The sequence below is a fragment of the Lithobates pipiens genome, unplaced genomic scaffold (genome assembly GCF_037356315.1).
Source record: "Lithobates pipiens isolate NorthernLeopardFrog02 unplaced genomic scaffold, aLitPip1_a1.2 Scaffold_1, whole genome shotgun sequence".
Classification (NCBI taxonomy): Eukaryota; Metazoa; Chordata; class Amphibia; order Anura; family Ranidae; genus Lithobates; species Lithobates pipiens.
This window is the reverse complement of record NW_027507685.1, coordinates 178,944,160-178,959,664: the sequence shown is the minus strand read 5'-3', so window position 1 is coordinate 178,959,664 and position 15,505 is coordinate 178,944,160. Positions and strand designations below refer to the sequence as shown.

Genomic DNA, 15,505 nt, shown 5'->3' with positions numbered 1-15,505 from the left:
TGACAATACAAGCCTAGCAGTCAAACTGCAGGCCTTAACCTGTGGCAATTGTGGAGCAGCAAGGAAGAAGCACATGTAAGTGGAGTATGTGGAGGTCAGAGGCTGACATTTACAGAGACAACCCTAGACAAGGTGAGAGGCTCCAGATACACCCCTGCTGATAAACATAGTACCAACTCACCAGCAGGCAAAAGATTACTCTGGGTCCTGATTACAGTCATCCAGTCATTGACAAGTATAAGTGCTACCTTCCGAAGTTCTGAAAAAAATAAAATAAAAAAATGTAAGCATACTTCCAAATGCAAGAAACACATTGAACTATTTTAACTCAGCATAAACTATGTACCATACCTTCATCCTCACTGGTTTTGCTAAGCTGCTTCACTAGTTTAGCTGTGTTATTCTGTAAATTCAAGACAGAAGAGTATATTAAATATAGCACAATATTAGAGTCTGCATCCTGCATATAGATGATCAAAATATCAGTCTAAGACTTTTTACCTGCTTTAGGTGGTCCACGGTCAGAGGTAAATGCTGAAGTGTCAGCAGAATTCGATGAAGCAGAGGGCTGTTGTTGCTGTTGCGAGCATATGTCAGCCAAACATTTAAAAGTTTGTATCCACCAACCCGTATGAACCTGAAACAAACATTCAGAAAAGGAGGTGGTCAGTCCACCAAATATATAAAAACATAAGCAATTAAAATTACAGAGCCCTGAGAATGCAGTCAATTTATATTCTCAGATTCATGTGTTATATGCAAAAAAAACATTCACTTTATTGCATTATGATGAACATAAACAGATAAATGAAGCACCTATTGTAACATGTTTTGATTCAGACTTGCTCAGCAGAGATTGGCCAATACATTTAACCACTGATTGGAGGGGTGTGCCTTTCCTCCAATCAGCTGCTCTTAGTGTAATCCAAGCCTTCTCTAACAGTGCAGAATGAGGAAATGAAAATTCTTACCCGATGTAAGAATTCTAAAGCATATACACAGATGAAGACAGAAGATATACATGTAAAACTTATGTAGGGATATTTGTTACACCCCTGTGTATCAACTGAGGATGTATAAAATCACTGGGTATTTATGAGGGTTTACATCCACTTTAAGGTCCACCCTATAGCAGTTTTACACTCAGCGGAAGCTGATCAGGGGGTGCACGGTTCCCCGATGTCCCCCTGAAACCAGCCGTTCATCCAGACAGAACTGCGACCTCCCCAAGTAAACAAGGCAGATCGCCGTTCTGGAATTAGTGTCCCTACAAAGCAGGAAATACATTTCATCTCTTTCCCTAGTAAAAGCATAGGAGGCACGCAGTTAACCCTTTGATCGCCCGATGCTAACCCCTTCCCAGCCAGTGTCATTAGTACAGTGACAGTGCATATTTTTATGCACAGATCACTGTATTAGTGTCACTGGTCCCCAAAAAGTGTCAAGTGTCAGGATGTCCGCTGCAATAACGCAGTCCCACTATAAGTCGCTGATCACTACCATTACTAGTAAAATAAAATAAATCCCATAGTTTTTAGAATCTAACTTTTCCGCAAACCAATCAATGAACGCTTATAGGGATTTTATTTTTTTTAACCAAAAACATATATGGAAGAACAGATATTGGCCTAAATTTGAATAAATTGAAGAACTGAAGAAATTCTATTTTATTTTTTATAGGATATGTTTTATACCAGAACATAAAAAAAAAAATTTTTTAATTCTGGGTCATTATAGCACAAAAAAAAAAAAATCTGATCAAATACCGCCAAAAGAAAGCTCCATTTGTGGGGAAATAAATTGTATTTGGGTACAGTGTTACATGACCGCGCAATTGTCCGTTAAAGTAACACAGTGCCATATCGCCAAAAATGGCCTGGTCATGGATGGGGGGGTGGGGGATAAATCTTCCAGAGGTCAAGTGGTTAAAGTAGAGCTAAATACTTCACTAAGAAAAAAAAAAAATAAGATAAGGTCATATAGTGGTTAGATACTTAGAAACGTTTTAGCCCTTTTTTGCCCTTTGGTGCCAATGAGGAGGTCTATCTTAACTAGGAGACAGAGCCACCTAGTTCTACTTGAATCACCAGAAACCAAATGAATAAAAGCTTAGCATCGATTACACGATTCAGGGATTTCAGCACTTTCTACAGCTTACAAAAAAATGCCCCCTGGGTGCTGCTAAAAAGTCCACTTTAAAAGTTAGACATGTGATCATCAGAGCGGAATAAGTTAAAAAAAAAAAAAAAAAAAAGGAAGGTATAACAACAGCTGCTGCTTACTTAGAAAGGAGTTCCGGGGAATTTGTCTGGCATATGATGTTCATGTAGATACACCGACTGACCATCTTCTGAGATTCTTTCATCAAGCTAAAAAGACAGGTAAAATTTAAGTATGAGCAATAAAACAAAATCTAAAAACAGCACACAGTCACCAGTGCATTATATAGGATTTATATAGCACCAACAGTTTGTGCAAAGCATTACAACATTCATGTTCTTACTTGTATATTTTTGTTATTCCAGTGACAGCTTTTACTTCTCCCTTTTGTCCCAACAAACAATCCAGACCCTTGAGCAGCTCATTGGGATCTATGGGTCCTGACCCCATTTTACCAACCTGGAAAAAAAAACACAAATAAGGACATTATAATTTTGATATATATGGACATGTAGCATATTACTATACCTTTTAATCAGGGGTAACCTGGATAAGTAGATCTAGAATTTCACTTTGAACATATGCAAAAAAGATGCATTAAAGCATATTGTTTATTATGTTTCACTTTTTGGAGGATAATTTGTACAATACAAACTTTGACAGTTATAACCACTAAGAACTTGTAAGAATTAAAGTTCAGTGTGGCTATATATTACCAGGAATGCAAAACCTAAAAAGAAACCAAGGGTTACAGCGAGTATCTAAAATCTGCAAGGGACTGCACCCACCTAACCCCCAAAAATATTACTAAACTTTAGTGATTACTATATTTCTAGTATGGATCTTCATTTCGTTTGAATTCTTAACCTGGCCAAAGGCTGCAAAGGAATAGTGAATAGGCCATATTTTGAAAAGCTTCTTTTAAATGGTTATGTGACGTGGACAAGGATGGGGACGGGGGGACTTTATGGGGTTTATACCGAGTTGAAATGTAACATGGCCTATCAAATTGTGATCATACTACAAACACATAGGATAAGGACTCCTTTCATGTATTTCATGGTTTTCAGCCATCGCACAACATATTTAAGCTTCAAACGCTATTCTGACTTATTGGATAAAAGTGTTCAGGAAACAAACAATTTTGGCTGCTACATACAGTAGATTGCCATGGATGTGAGCTTTTAAAAGGGCCACATACCACCACTTTTTAGTCTTTTGTTCTATATTAAAGCAGAACTCCACTCTCTCAGTCAACATTGACCATTTTTAAAAGTATACAGCTTGCATTAATAGATAGGAAGGTATTTCATGTTTACTTTTTATTATTTATTTTTTTTACATTCCTTCAGTTACTTCCTGGATTCCCAGCCTTGGCAAAGGATTTCATACATCCCAGGAGTCTTCAGGAGGGGTTTTCTTAGCTAAGCACACCATCCTGCCTGTATGCCTGAGCTAAGGGAAGATGGATCCCAGGAATTAAAGGCAACATTCATCTGCCCATACTCAAGATGGCCAGAAATGCTTGTAACATGATTTCTTATCAAAAAAAAAAAAAAAAAGAGAAGGGAGACATGGCTGGATGGGTGAGTTTGCTTTGAATATTAAAAATGAATTAAACAGAGTTTTTGGTTTGTGGGGATCAGATGCAGTGACGTTCCTCTTTTAAAGTTGTGTCAGAGTTCTATTACTACTGTATTGATCAAGTTGATTTCAGTCTGAACGCTATAGGCTCAATTCACTAACCTATAGAAATCATGACAATTAAATGTTATAAACTAAAATAGGTAATCAGAGACTTGACCTGTATTTAAAGCAATTTTGAATGTGTGGATTTAGAACAACCATGTGTTAGCCCATTCCACACCTGAGCAGGCCTAAACATACAATGGGGTCATTTACAAAAGGCAATTCTACTTTGCACTATAAGTGCAGTCGCTGTAACTCGGGGGAAGGAAGATGTGAAATGAGGGGAAGCTCTGCTGATTTTATCATCCAATCACGTGCAAGCTAAAATGCTGTTTATTTTCCTTGCATGTCCCCCTCAGATCCACAGTGACTGCACTTCCAAGTGCACTTGTAGTGCAAAGTGGATTTGCCTTTCATAAATAACCCCCAATGTGCATTGTGTTGTCATTTACAATTGGCTCTCAACTCACCAAAAACTATACCTGCACCTTTATTCCCCTATGAAACGCACCATAATGCAAAGTAGCATGATACTGTGTGCACAAGTGTGTTGGGGTGCCATTCAGAATGAATAGCACCACACTGCACCAGTGCATTCATGCTACAGCACCACAATGGTGTGATGCAAGTCTGAAACACCTTTCTTCTAGTAGCAAGCTTTGCAGGGTCCATTATAGTGAAGCTTAGGTCAATCAGGTTTATAAGGCAATTAAAATGCACCATATAGCATAAGGTGCTTAACCTTCTTACGTTTAGGCTCCAAGTGTTAGTATATTGTTGTCTGGGACCCCAAATATCTACTAGAATTATCAGAATCACAAAAATGGTATACCCATGGATGTGGGACACACTGCTGGGTCCCAAACCACATGTAATACACCAAAATACAAAGTACATATAGATGACACAAAACAATCATTGAATAGCTGTTAGTAATAATAGCAAGGAGGGAAGGTTGTGTAACTGCCATTTTACAAGCCAAAAAAATATAAACAAGATGTTGCTGTGCGTTTAATTTGAACCAAGTAGTTTAAAGTACAGTTGTCAGGAGTGAATCATTTAGACCACCATTGTTGATCTCTTTTGGGAATGTTAGTTTGCTGCCAGTGATAACAGTTCTTTAGCTTCACACTTTGAGCTGCTGACCCAGAATAAAAAATTAAATTCTACACTTTTCTGGCAGCCCCCATAGTTCACTCATGAAATGTGTACTAAACAAGATTATATAGCCATCATTCTTAAGAAACTTTGTGTGATGGGACTTGTAGCACCCTTCATATAATAACTGTGGGGCTGGGTTCACACTGCCGTATGGAGCGGCTCACAGCAGGGATCCGATATGCCCGTTCACCATTTCAGAATGAATTTTTGGCTGAATTCAGACCAGAAGGCGCACGGGATCCCTGTGCAATTCACTGTGCAGCCGCTTCGGAGATGTGTGAACTAGCCCCATTGAGGGCCAGTCACAATCTCCTGACCTGCACAAGTGTGAACCCAGCCTTAGTCAAAACACACACATACATATATATATGTGTTAATAGAGGCGTTTGCTTGCTTCTTATATAAGGGACTAATACAGCCGTGGCCAAAAGTTTTGAGAATGACACAAATATTAATTTTCACAGTCTGCCGCCTCAGTTTTTCTAATGGCAATATACATATACTCTGGAATGTTATGAAGAGTGAACAGATGCATTGCAAAGTCCCTCTTTGCCATGAAAATTAACTTAATCCCCTAAAAAAACATTTCCACTGCATTTGTGAAGTAGGCTTTAGGGCGTCCAAGAAAGTCCATCAAGCGCCAGGCCCATCCCCTATAGTTGATTCATCTGCGGGATCAGGGCATCACCTGTGCAGAGATTGCTCAGGAATGGCAGCAGGCAGGGGTGAGTGTATCTGAACACACGGTGAGGCAGAGACTTTTAGAGCATGGCCTTGTGTCAAGAAGGGCAGCAGGGAAGCCACTTTTCAGGAAAAACTTGAGGGACCGACAGATATTCTGCAAAAGGTACAGGGATTGGACAGCGGTAAAGTCATTTTCTCTGATGAAAACCCCTATCCGATTGTTTGGGGCTAATGGACAAAACCTTGTCCGGAGAAGAAAAGGTGAGTGCAACAATCAGTCCTGTGTCATGTGAACAGTTAAGCATCCTGAGAACATTCATGTGTGGCTTCTCAGCCAAGGGAGTGGGCTCACTCAATTATGCCCAAGTACACAGCCTTCGATGCCAACTTCTCCAAACCATCCAAGAACAGTTTGATGACGAACAATGCCTTTTCTAGCATGATGGAGCACCTTGCCTTAATAACTGAATGGCTTGGGGAACAAAACAGACATTTTGGGTCCATGGCCAGGAAACTCCTCAGACCTTAATCCCATTGAGAACTTGTGGTCAATCCTCAAGAGGCAGGTGAACAAATAAAAAAAACCCAAGCATTGATTATGTAAGAATGGGCTGCCATCAGTGAGGATGTGGCCCATAAGTTGATTGCCAGCATGTCAGGGTGAATTGCAGGTCTTGAAAAAGGGTCAACACTGCAAATATTGGCTCTTTGCATAAACTTAATGCAATTGTGAGTAAAAGCCTTTGAGACTTATGAAATGCTTGTATTTATACTTCAGTATACCATAGTAACATCAGACAAAAAGATCTAAAAAACCTGAAGCAGCAGACTTTGTGAAAGTTAATATTTGTGTCATTCTCATAACTTTTGGCCACGGCTGTACATTTGCCTGCATTGATGGATTCTTGAACATGGCTCACACTGTTTGGGATGATTTTGACAAGGAATCCATAAAGCTGCAGAGAAGCCTTGCGTAAAGGTTTAGTTTCTTCCAAAACGTATAACTTTTTATTCAGTCTATTTGTTTACATTAGAATATGTTATCCGATGAATACATGTTATAAATGTCAGAACAATTCTGAACCTTCTTCTACCTTATGGAAGTTGTAAACTTACACCATCCCTGGACTGGCCTCTAGCATGACTAAGTCACAGCTGCTTACATTGCCCTTTGCTGCGTAATAGACTTTCTACAGTGGAGGCGGACGGACACATGTAGCTATTTCTCCTTTAACAGATAGAGGGAGATGGGGAGACTTCGAAATGATGAAACAGTCCCCGCCTATCTCAATTCTCCAGCAGCTGAAGCATACACATACATACACACAGGCTCTGTAGTCTATCAGATGAACACAACACACACACTGCGAATACCAGACAAACTCACACGTCTAATCCCATGTCACTGAGCATGTGCTCAAATCTAGAGGCAAGTACATGAACTTTTATTTTATACAAGAAAAAGATAATTGCTTTTATATCAAGTAAATTATATATGCATGCAAATGTGAATATATTACACCAATTCAAGAAAAGTGTGCAGGATTAGAGGACATTATTATCTATATTGCACCTTTAGAGAAGAGTATTCTGCACTGACATGTCAGCTATCACTGCTGAAATTTTGTTATGCACTGTACAGAATAAAAGCAGACCTAAGCTTATAAACTGTAGTGTTATGAAAAGGCAATTTACTATTGCACTGAACAGGCAAGTATAACCTGTTTGTTAAAATAACAAGCAGGTTATACTTACCCGTTCAGTGCAATAGTATTGCACATTGTTGTCCTAAACCTCCTCTTCTGGGATCCCCACCAGAATTTTAGCTCCTCTTCTGTCTGCTCCCACAGCAAGCACTTGCTATGGGGGACAGACGTCGGGGCTCATTCCCAAGCTGGGCTTTGTGTGTCCATAGACAGACAGTGCAGCTTGTTCCCGCCCTCCTCACAGGATTTGACATCAACAGGAGCCAATGGCCAATCTGGCACAGTACTGGATCCAGAAGGGGCAAAATAGGTATTCAGGAGTGGCTGCAGGAAGCAAATACTGGAATGTTTACCTTAAGGCCCCTTTCACACTTCTGCGACTTGTCATGTGACTTTGCAGTCCCACGTTTCAGGACAAGTCATAACCCATGATTTCAAAATGACTACCACTCATATCTGTGCAACTTCAAAAGTAGTTCCTACACTACTTTGGTGGGACTTGAGGTCCACAGACCTCAAGATTACAGGCATTGCGACAGTCGTGCGGCTTTCAGGTCACACAAGTGTGAAAGGGGCCTAAAGTGCTAGTAAAGCTTTTTTGCATATATTGCAAATGATGCATACTAGCACATGACATTAATTTGCAGAGAGATTTTTTTTTTTCCAAGGTTTACTACTGCTTTAAAGTCTCGCCTTCTTCCTAGCAGCAGCACTTTGGCAAAAAACCAAAGCACCTGGCGCTTGTAAAAGTGTGTAATGCCTTTAACCATGTGAAGCACTTGGGTGTCCATTCATTTTATTGTCCAGAATAATTCTTGCCATGGGAATTAATTACCACTAAATGTGCTTAGTGTTAACGCATGTTTAGACACATTTACAAGCATTTTTTTTGCCCAAACTCTGCTGCAATGGGACACAGTGACAGTGGGTTTTATTTCTGTGTGCAGGGCTAACATGCAGGAAAGTTTAGAGGGACAAAAAAAAAAAAAAACACAACACCAAACGCTCATAGGAGCAGCTGTAAAAACATCCAATATGCAGGAGGCCTTATGCATAAAGGTATAAAACCCCAAACCTTGGGGACCACTTTAAAACTGTTTGTACCTATACCATCATCTTCAGTATATTTTGCTGGGAGTATGTCATCAGACCTTAAAGTGGAACTAAAGGCTAAAATGTAAAAACTGCAAGCGGGAAGGCTCTTTATTGCAAATGTCTCTGCAATAAAAAGACCTACCTGCTAGCTCAGTCTTCTTGAAATCAAACGCTGAGCTGCGCACACAGAGTACATTTCAGCACAGTGTCTGTGTGTCGGTTGACTGATATTCGGAACCTGCCAATCAAGGAGGCCAAAGATTGGCACCTGGAAGAAGCCAGGAAAAATAAGTCAGCACTGGTGAGTGACCTCATGTGTTGCACAGCTGAAACAGCAGTAAGTATTGCGGCCTTCAGTTCTACTTTAAGGCTTGGTTCACAATGTTGCGCTATGTTGGTGCGTTGTGGTGAGCTGCATTACAAAGAAGACAGAGTGGACACAGACACAGCTGAGCCCGCTGTTCTCTATGGTGCTCGTCCATTTTTCATCCGACTAGCCGGATGGATCCCCCAGATTGAATGCTGGCGCATGTCAGTGGACACATGTCCGCCGCCATGCACCACAACATAAAAAAGCAATGGAAGATCCGACAGAAAAATTGACAGGTAGATCTGATCGGTCCAGCCAGTGTGAAATGGGCCTCAAATGATACAAAGTATCTCTTTACTACTTAGGGCTTGTTCACGCCATCCCTGTCAGGCTGCATTGTCCAACACAAAGACAAGGAAAAAGCTTTGCACTGTATAGGGTTGTTTACAACAATGTTCTGGTGAAGGCATACATGTTACAGAAGTACACTGAAGTGTTTAAAATTAACAGTTTAAAAAAAAGAGAACACTGCAATGTGTTATAACAACGCACACACAATATGCGATGTGTTGCTGTGGGAATGAGCCTTAACACTAGAATTGTAGTTAGATTCTGCAAGGGATCACAAGAACACAACAGTGTGACCGATTTATTAAAACTGGAGCAAATCTAGAGCTGTTAACTGACATTTTATTATTGAATTACCATATACCAGTAAACACTGTTTAATGTGGACCCAAAGCCAAAAAGAAGATGAAAATTGTAAAAATGTACTTCTGTTGGTGAACCCCTAAATCTGATTGGTAATTATATGGTAAATGACAGTTCTAAAGACAAAAAAAATGGCAGCTTATTGGGTATACCTAAAGCCATTTCTTTCCTGTTGCCTCCGTGGCAGCATACTGAATCATGTGTATGCTGCCATGGATAGGCACCAGGAAAAGAAAATTACGGCACGATAACATTTTTAGTTTTTTTTAATGTTGAATAGGGTAAAGGATGGCTAAAACCTCTGGTAGTTTTTCCCCATCTGTGTTTTATTCAGGATTTACACCTTACCTTTCTGTCAGAGAAACAAAAATGTAAGAAACCTCTCTACCTCAAACTTTTCCTGTTCTAGTGACAACTCAACTTTGGACTTTCCTGGTAACAATGGTCTAGGACAGGGATATGCAATTAGTGGACCTCCAGCTGTTGGAGAACTACAAGTCCCATGAGGCATAGCAAGACTGACAGACACAAGAATGACACCCAAAGGCAGAGGCATGATGGGACTTGTAGTTTTGCAACAGCTGGAGGTCTGCTAATTGCATATCACTGGTCTAGGACAAAGACAGTTAATCTCCACATGTGCGGACACAGATGGCAATAAAAGCCGAACAGGGATTTAACTCTTCCCTTTACTATTCAAAATCTGGATACAAGTGAAATTAAAAATATTTAATTTGCTAAAGTACTGCGCATGAAATGTTTGCCTTATTTCATAAAGTACTGGTTTCACCTTTTTACATCTCAGTGCTGCTAATCTCCTACAGCCGTTTTCAGACACTTCCTGTCCACATGAACTGTTTTAAACATTGACTGCACATTATTGTTCTGGGTTGGCTTCCTAGCAACAATGCACGACGTCTGCACAGCAACCTGCAGTCTCCACCAGGGACATCTGACAATGCAAGGGCACAGTTGTCAGAAAGCAGTTAACCAATAACAGAACCATGAACAGAGGTTCTATTAATGAAAGCTGCAGATCTAAGGATTTAAATTTAAAACCAAAAATCACTGGAATCTTAGGGGTCTGCTTTCACATATTTTCCCATTTGAATCCAATTACAAAAGTTTGACTCTTGGGTGAAAGAGAAAAACGCATTTATATATATATAACGTTTAGAGCTGCTTACTCTGGTGCAATACAAGCAGGCACAATAATGTATCTATATCGAATGGACTAAACCCCAAATTGGAAATACGAAATCTGGCTAAATACCCTGGAAAGACAGACAGGTATTTTCCCAATTTATTAAATTAGGCTCATTATCTTTATTTTGGCTACGATAGGCCTTGTGTATGAAAAATGGTTTTAAAGTAACTGTTGCTGACCCCAATAGCAACTGGATTTCAAGCTGAAATCTTTCTAGCTCAGATTAAAACAGGGAATATTTGGTTGCTTTGTTCAACACTAACACTTTTCTTAAAAAGAAAAAAAAAAAACTATTCTAAAGCATCTCCACTGTACAGAAAAGCTAATGTACCATAGCTGGTTTAGACCACCATGCGTACATAGCATTTATATAACAGTTCAGTGCATAGGTTTAAATTGCAAAGGGTAAATAAACACATAAGCATGCATACATTTTTGTGCTTGCAAAAACTGCTAGCACTTATAAGATTTTCAACATCAAGTTGCAAACTTTTATAAAGTTAACAAGAGATGGGCAAAGTGTGCATATACGCACATATTTGCGATTGTTTGCTTACCAATACTTGAGCTGGCCTTTCATCTCAGTGACAGGGATTTTCCTCTAGTTCATCCAACACACACAATGACGGTATCTGTAACAGCTGACCCTGTGCTAAAGGCATTCATACTCATGCCAACAACTGGCAGTGGTGCCTTAATACCATTGACTCAAGGCTGACCACTGCCTGCAGCTGGTTATGGTATGGGAAGCAATATCAGAATACTTACCCAGAGTGCCGAAGGTTGTATTTCAGATATGTATACATGTGGTATAATGTGAATCTCGGCGATGAAGTAAAAACAAAAATAGAATTAAAACTACATAAAAAAAAAAAAAAAAAAAAAAAAAAAAAAGGACCTTTCTACACTCAAGTGTCATAGTAAAATAAAACTTTACTAAATGTTTACTAAACATGTTAATGTTTAGGGGGAAAAAAAAGTGATAGCCACATTTTCACATAGAAAAATGCCAGATAAAGTTAAAAGAAAAAAAATAGACAGAGCCAAAATGTATACTGGCAGTAAAATCACCAGAATATTGAAAGCAAAAAAGCAACTGTAGTATTTTTTTTGGGAGGGGGGGGGGGGGGGGGTAAGATACTTGACTGAGGCATAAGAAAAAAAAAAAAGGTGAATGGCTTTAGTTAAAATCTTAAAAAAAAACACGCTTTAAAAAAAAAAAAAACGCAAATCGTGGCTATAATTCTTGAGTACCCCACACATGCGCGCGCGCACACACACACACACACACACACACAACACTTAATGCACAGTTGAATAATTTCTAGGCCTATATTTTTACTAAATAGTAAAAAATAAAAAAAAATAAAAAAAATACCTCAAACACACAAGGGAGATGAAGATTTTTGTGAAAAAAAAAAAAAAAGCTTACTTGAAAAATTGCAAGTATGAAAAAAATCCGGTTGATAGCTAAAAGGTCTGTTTCTGAAACTGGCTACAAAAAAATACAAGTTAATTAGCAGCGATAAAAGCATGAGTGAAAATGTGCAATGTAAACTTAAAACACTGTGGAGCATGTGGGTACTTAATGAATAAAATAAATAAAAATAAAAAAAAAGTGTATTTAATTACTATAAATAATGGCTAATGTAGTAACTGTCTTTTGCTTTACAGTGGTAAATATGGTTTTCCTATTGTGTGCTGCACAACATAAAAAAATGTAATTACTATCTCAAAAGCAGAAAGGCTTTGGCTTATAGAATAAAATGCTGAAAAAACTAAACATGGATTTAGTCTATCCACCACTCTAACATCTATATTAGATGTCTGGCTAAGCACGGGGTATAAGCAGAAGAGGGCGTTTCCATGTGTTGTGCACATTGGCCAACCCCTTTGCAGCACAACTCGTCCGTCCGTCCGCCCCTGCTGCAAACAAAGAAGGAGTGACAGAAGCCATTTTGATGTTGGAACACGCCAGACTAAAAACAACAAGCAGAGCAGCCATTTTGAAGCCAAATGCACTGCAATAAATGCTTTAAAAAAATCCTGCAGTAAACGACTGAAAAAAAAATGGTATATTTTTCATGCATTAAAAAAAAATATATATATATATTAGTACAGATCCAATATTGCAGATCATTTTGCCTCAACCTTGAAATATTTAAGATGCATACTGCCTCTTCTGCATACAATAATGACCCCAATTTCATGGGGGGAAAAAAAAAGATGAAATGTGTGTTGTGGCAAATAATATTCAGAAATGGGAGTTATGAAATGACATACATTACTTTTTAAACAATATACGTGTCGACTTACACAGAATCTATAAAAAAAAATAAAAATAAAATAAGGGTCTACCCATGCTACACTTTTGCCACATTGCCCAAGACACAGTCATTATTGGAAAGTGTTGCATTTTAGATATGTGCCAACACTTTTGTTAGTATTTTGTAGGCAGAAGCTATGCAATCTTTATTACTAGATTGCTTGTAATTCTCTTCTTTTAAAATGTACAGTGAAAAAAAAATATGACTCCACTGCTGTGTAATTATATCCATACAGAGCCCACGGTATTGTAAAAAAAAAAAAAAGTGCAAAGCAAGAGGAAGGATCCTTGGATGGAATGGTTAATCCTCCATTAATCAATCTGCTCTCGTCTACTGCTTTCCTTAAGCTCTTTTATGCTGCCTGGACACAAATTTGTTCCTGGCCATCCCGGAATATGGGTGTCATCCTCCTTGGTGTCTGAGCAGCCTCCTCTGCCTGCAATCTTTATGTACAGATTGCTCATGGATCTATTATTACAGCTCATCTCCAACTCCCTACTAAACTAAGTTAAATGCCGTCTCCCACACAGAGATGAAGCCCTTCAGGCAAAACTCCCACCCTCATCTCAAGTATGGGAGCTCATTTTTTTTTTCCACTGAAATCTATATTATATCTAGGTTTTAGAGTTCAATATTTCCTAGCTACAGATTATAGATCATTACTGCCTGGCTAGACCAGCCAGCCCCTCTACTTGTAATGGCTTAGATAGTCACAGAACAAAGACATGCCAACCTAAATATACAATTTAAATACGCAATTCACGTCTCTGCAGCTTTAAGGCTTTCCTGGTAATGAGTGTCACTGTAGCATGGAATTACTGATACCATTATATGTCCAGATCTACATTGAAGAAAAAAAATAAAAAATCTGGGAAGTTTAGAGAACCCCACATGGATTTTATATGTGGGGGGGGGAAAGGTTTTGGGGGGAGTTTGTCAAAAGGTCGTTTGAAAAATCACTTACTATCCAAAATTCTCCTCCTGTGCTTCGAAAACGTAGGTTTTTTTGGGCTAAAAAGTGAAGAAATAGAGGGCAAACTGGGGCTAATTCCTCTTAGAAGGGCCAATGTGCCTCTATAGGGTTATAGCAGCATGACAAAGACTGCAGCCACCATCTTTATAAAGGGCGTAGTACAGCTCAGGGTTGCAAACTGTCCAATGAATCCATACTGAAGGGGAACTTAGCCACACAAAATATGGCTGAAATTCAGTATAAAAGTCTAGCTTTCAGTAATACTGTTTCTAGCTTTTTTTTATTATTATTACCAATTATTGTTATTCTAACGTCTCAACCGCCCTATGGTGTTTAGATGAGTTCAGATTCATGAGAACGGCATAAATTTGAGGGGGAAGACATGTAGATGGAGCAGATGAGGGATTTTTTTGTTTCCCCTTGGTCTTCAGTATGGTCCAAGCAGTTAGAAGCTTCTGGATTCTTTAGAGATTAATAACTATCCTCCAACATGAGCATTCAATCGCTGAGGAGCCAGAACAATTCGTGGAGGCAGTGACCTGTACAAGAGACAAAATAAACACACATTAAATACGAATACAGAAAAAAAGGGACGGAACACATATACACACACAATGGCGGCGAGGTCGTGGAGAAGGACAATGAAAAGGGAGGGGCAAGCGCCAAACTCTCCGCCATAGATTCTCTCTTAACATACCTGACGACTGAGCCTCGAATGGCGGCGGTAGGCGACGCCCGCTGTTATAAGGCGCCGTGACGTAAGGGAAAGGGCGTGGAAACCGGAGGCTGAAACGAGGAAGCTGGTTGGTCAATCGCTACAGGCAAATTTGGAGCAGGAAGATGGCGACAGGTGACGTCATCTGGCCAACCAATATAAACACGAGAAACCTTCAAAAGCACTTAGTCACAATGTTTTCTTTATCTTATTTGTATGCTATACGTTTCTAAGTTAGAGAATTCAGGGCCTGTGTACTGTCGTTCCATACTAGCCGCACGCTACAGCCTAACGAAATCTCCACTCTTCTACAGCTAGAGCGCGAGTCGCCTCGCTAGTTTTGTCCTTGGTGGAAGCCATTTTGCGTTAGGCAGTTTTGCTTTGAATTACATTGAAGTGGTCCTCAGTAAAATGGCGCCTTTGCTTTTGCTACTGCAAAAAAAAAAATTGAGACACTTTTTTTTACAGACATCGAGAGTTTTTTTTATATCGCGATACGAAGAAATGAGCACATCGACACGAGGTTGTTAGTCATGTGCTTTGTTTGGTCATCGCCACACCTTAATTGCCTAACAGCTTCCCAGCGCCTGCACGTCATACTTTATAGATTCGGGCGGCTACGATCACTTGTTGCTTTTGTTGGGTACTAATTATTATTGACGTCCACAAAACTATTCGACAGCCGTGTGTACAAATGCAGTAATAATGATAGTTACTGTGAACAAATACAGTTCTAGTATCTACAAACGTTAGAGTGTAAATTGTCA

The 15,505-nt window shown here is 39.3% G+C and overlaps 1 protein-coding gene across 3 annotated transcripts in view; it reads right to left on the bottom strand.

Annotated features, from left to right (window-relative positions):
• PPP1R10 (protein phosphatase 1 regulatory subunit 10) overlaps positions 1-14,622 on the bottom strand; it is a 28,832-nt gene extending 14,210 nt beyond the window's left edge. The window contains exons 1-6 of one of the 3 annotated variants that reach the window (XM_077478960.1): positions 14,015-14,622; positions 2,504-2,619; positions 2,283-2,369; positions 502-637; positions 352-403; positions 182-259 (exon numbers count right to left, since the gene is read on the bottom strand). In XM_077478960.1, the coding sequence (XP_077335086.1) occupies positions 182-259; positions 352-403; positions 502-637; positions 2,283-2,369; positions 2,504-2,610 (460 nt within the window). In that variant the 5' untranslated portion in view covers positions 2,611-2,619; positions 14,015-14,622. The remainder of the gene's footprint in view (positions 1-181; positions 260-351; positions 404-501; positions 638-2,282; positions 2,370-2,503; positions 2,620-14,014) is intronic. The other 2 variants (XM_077478959.1, XM_077478958.1) reach the window with 2 other exon arrangements.
• Between the last annotated feature and the right edge of the window lie 883 nt (positions 14,623-15,505).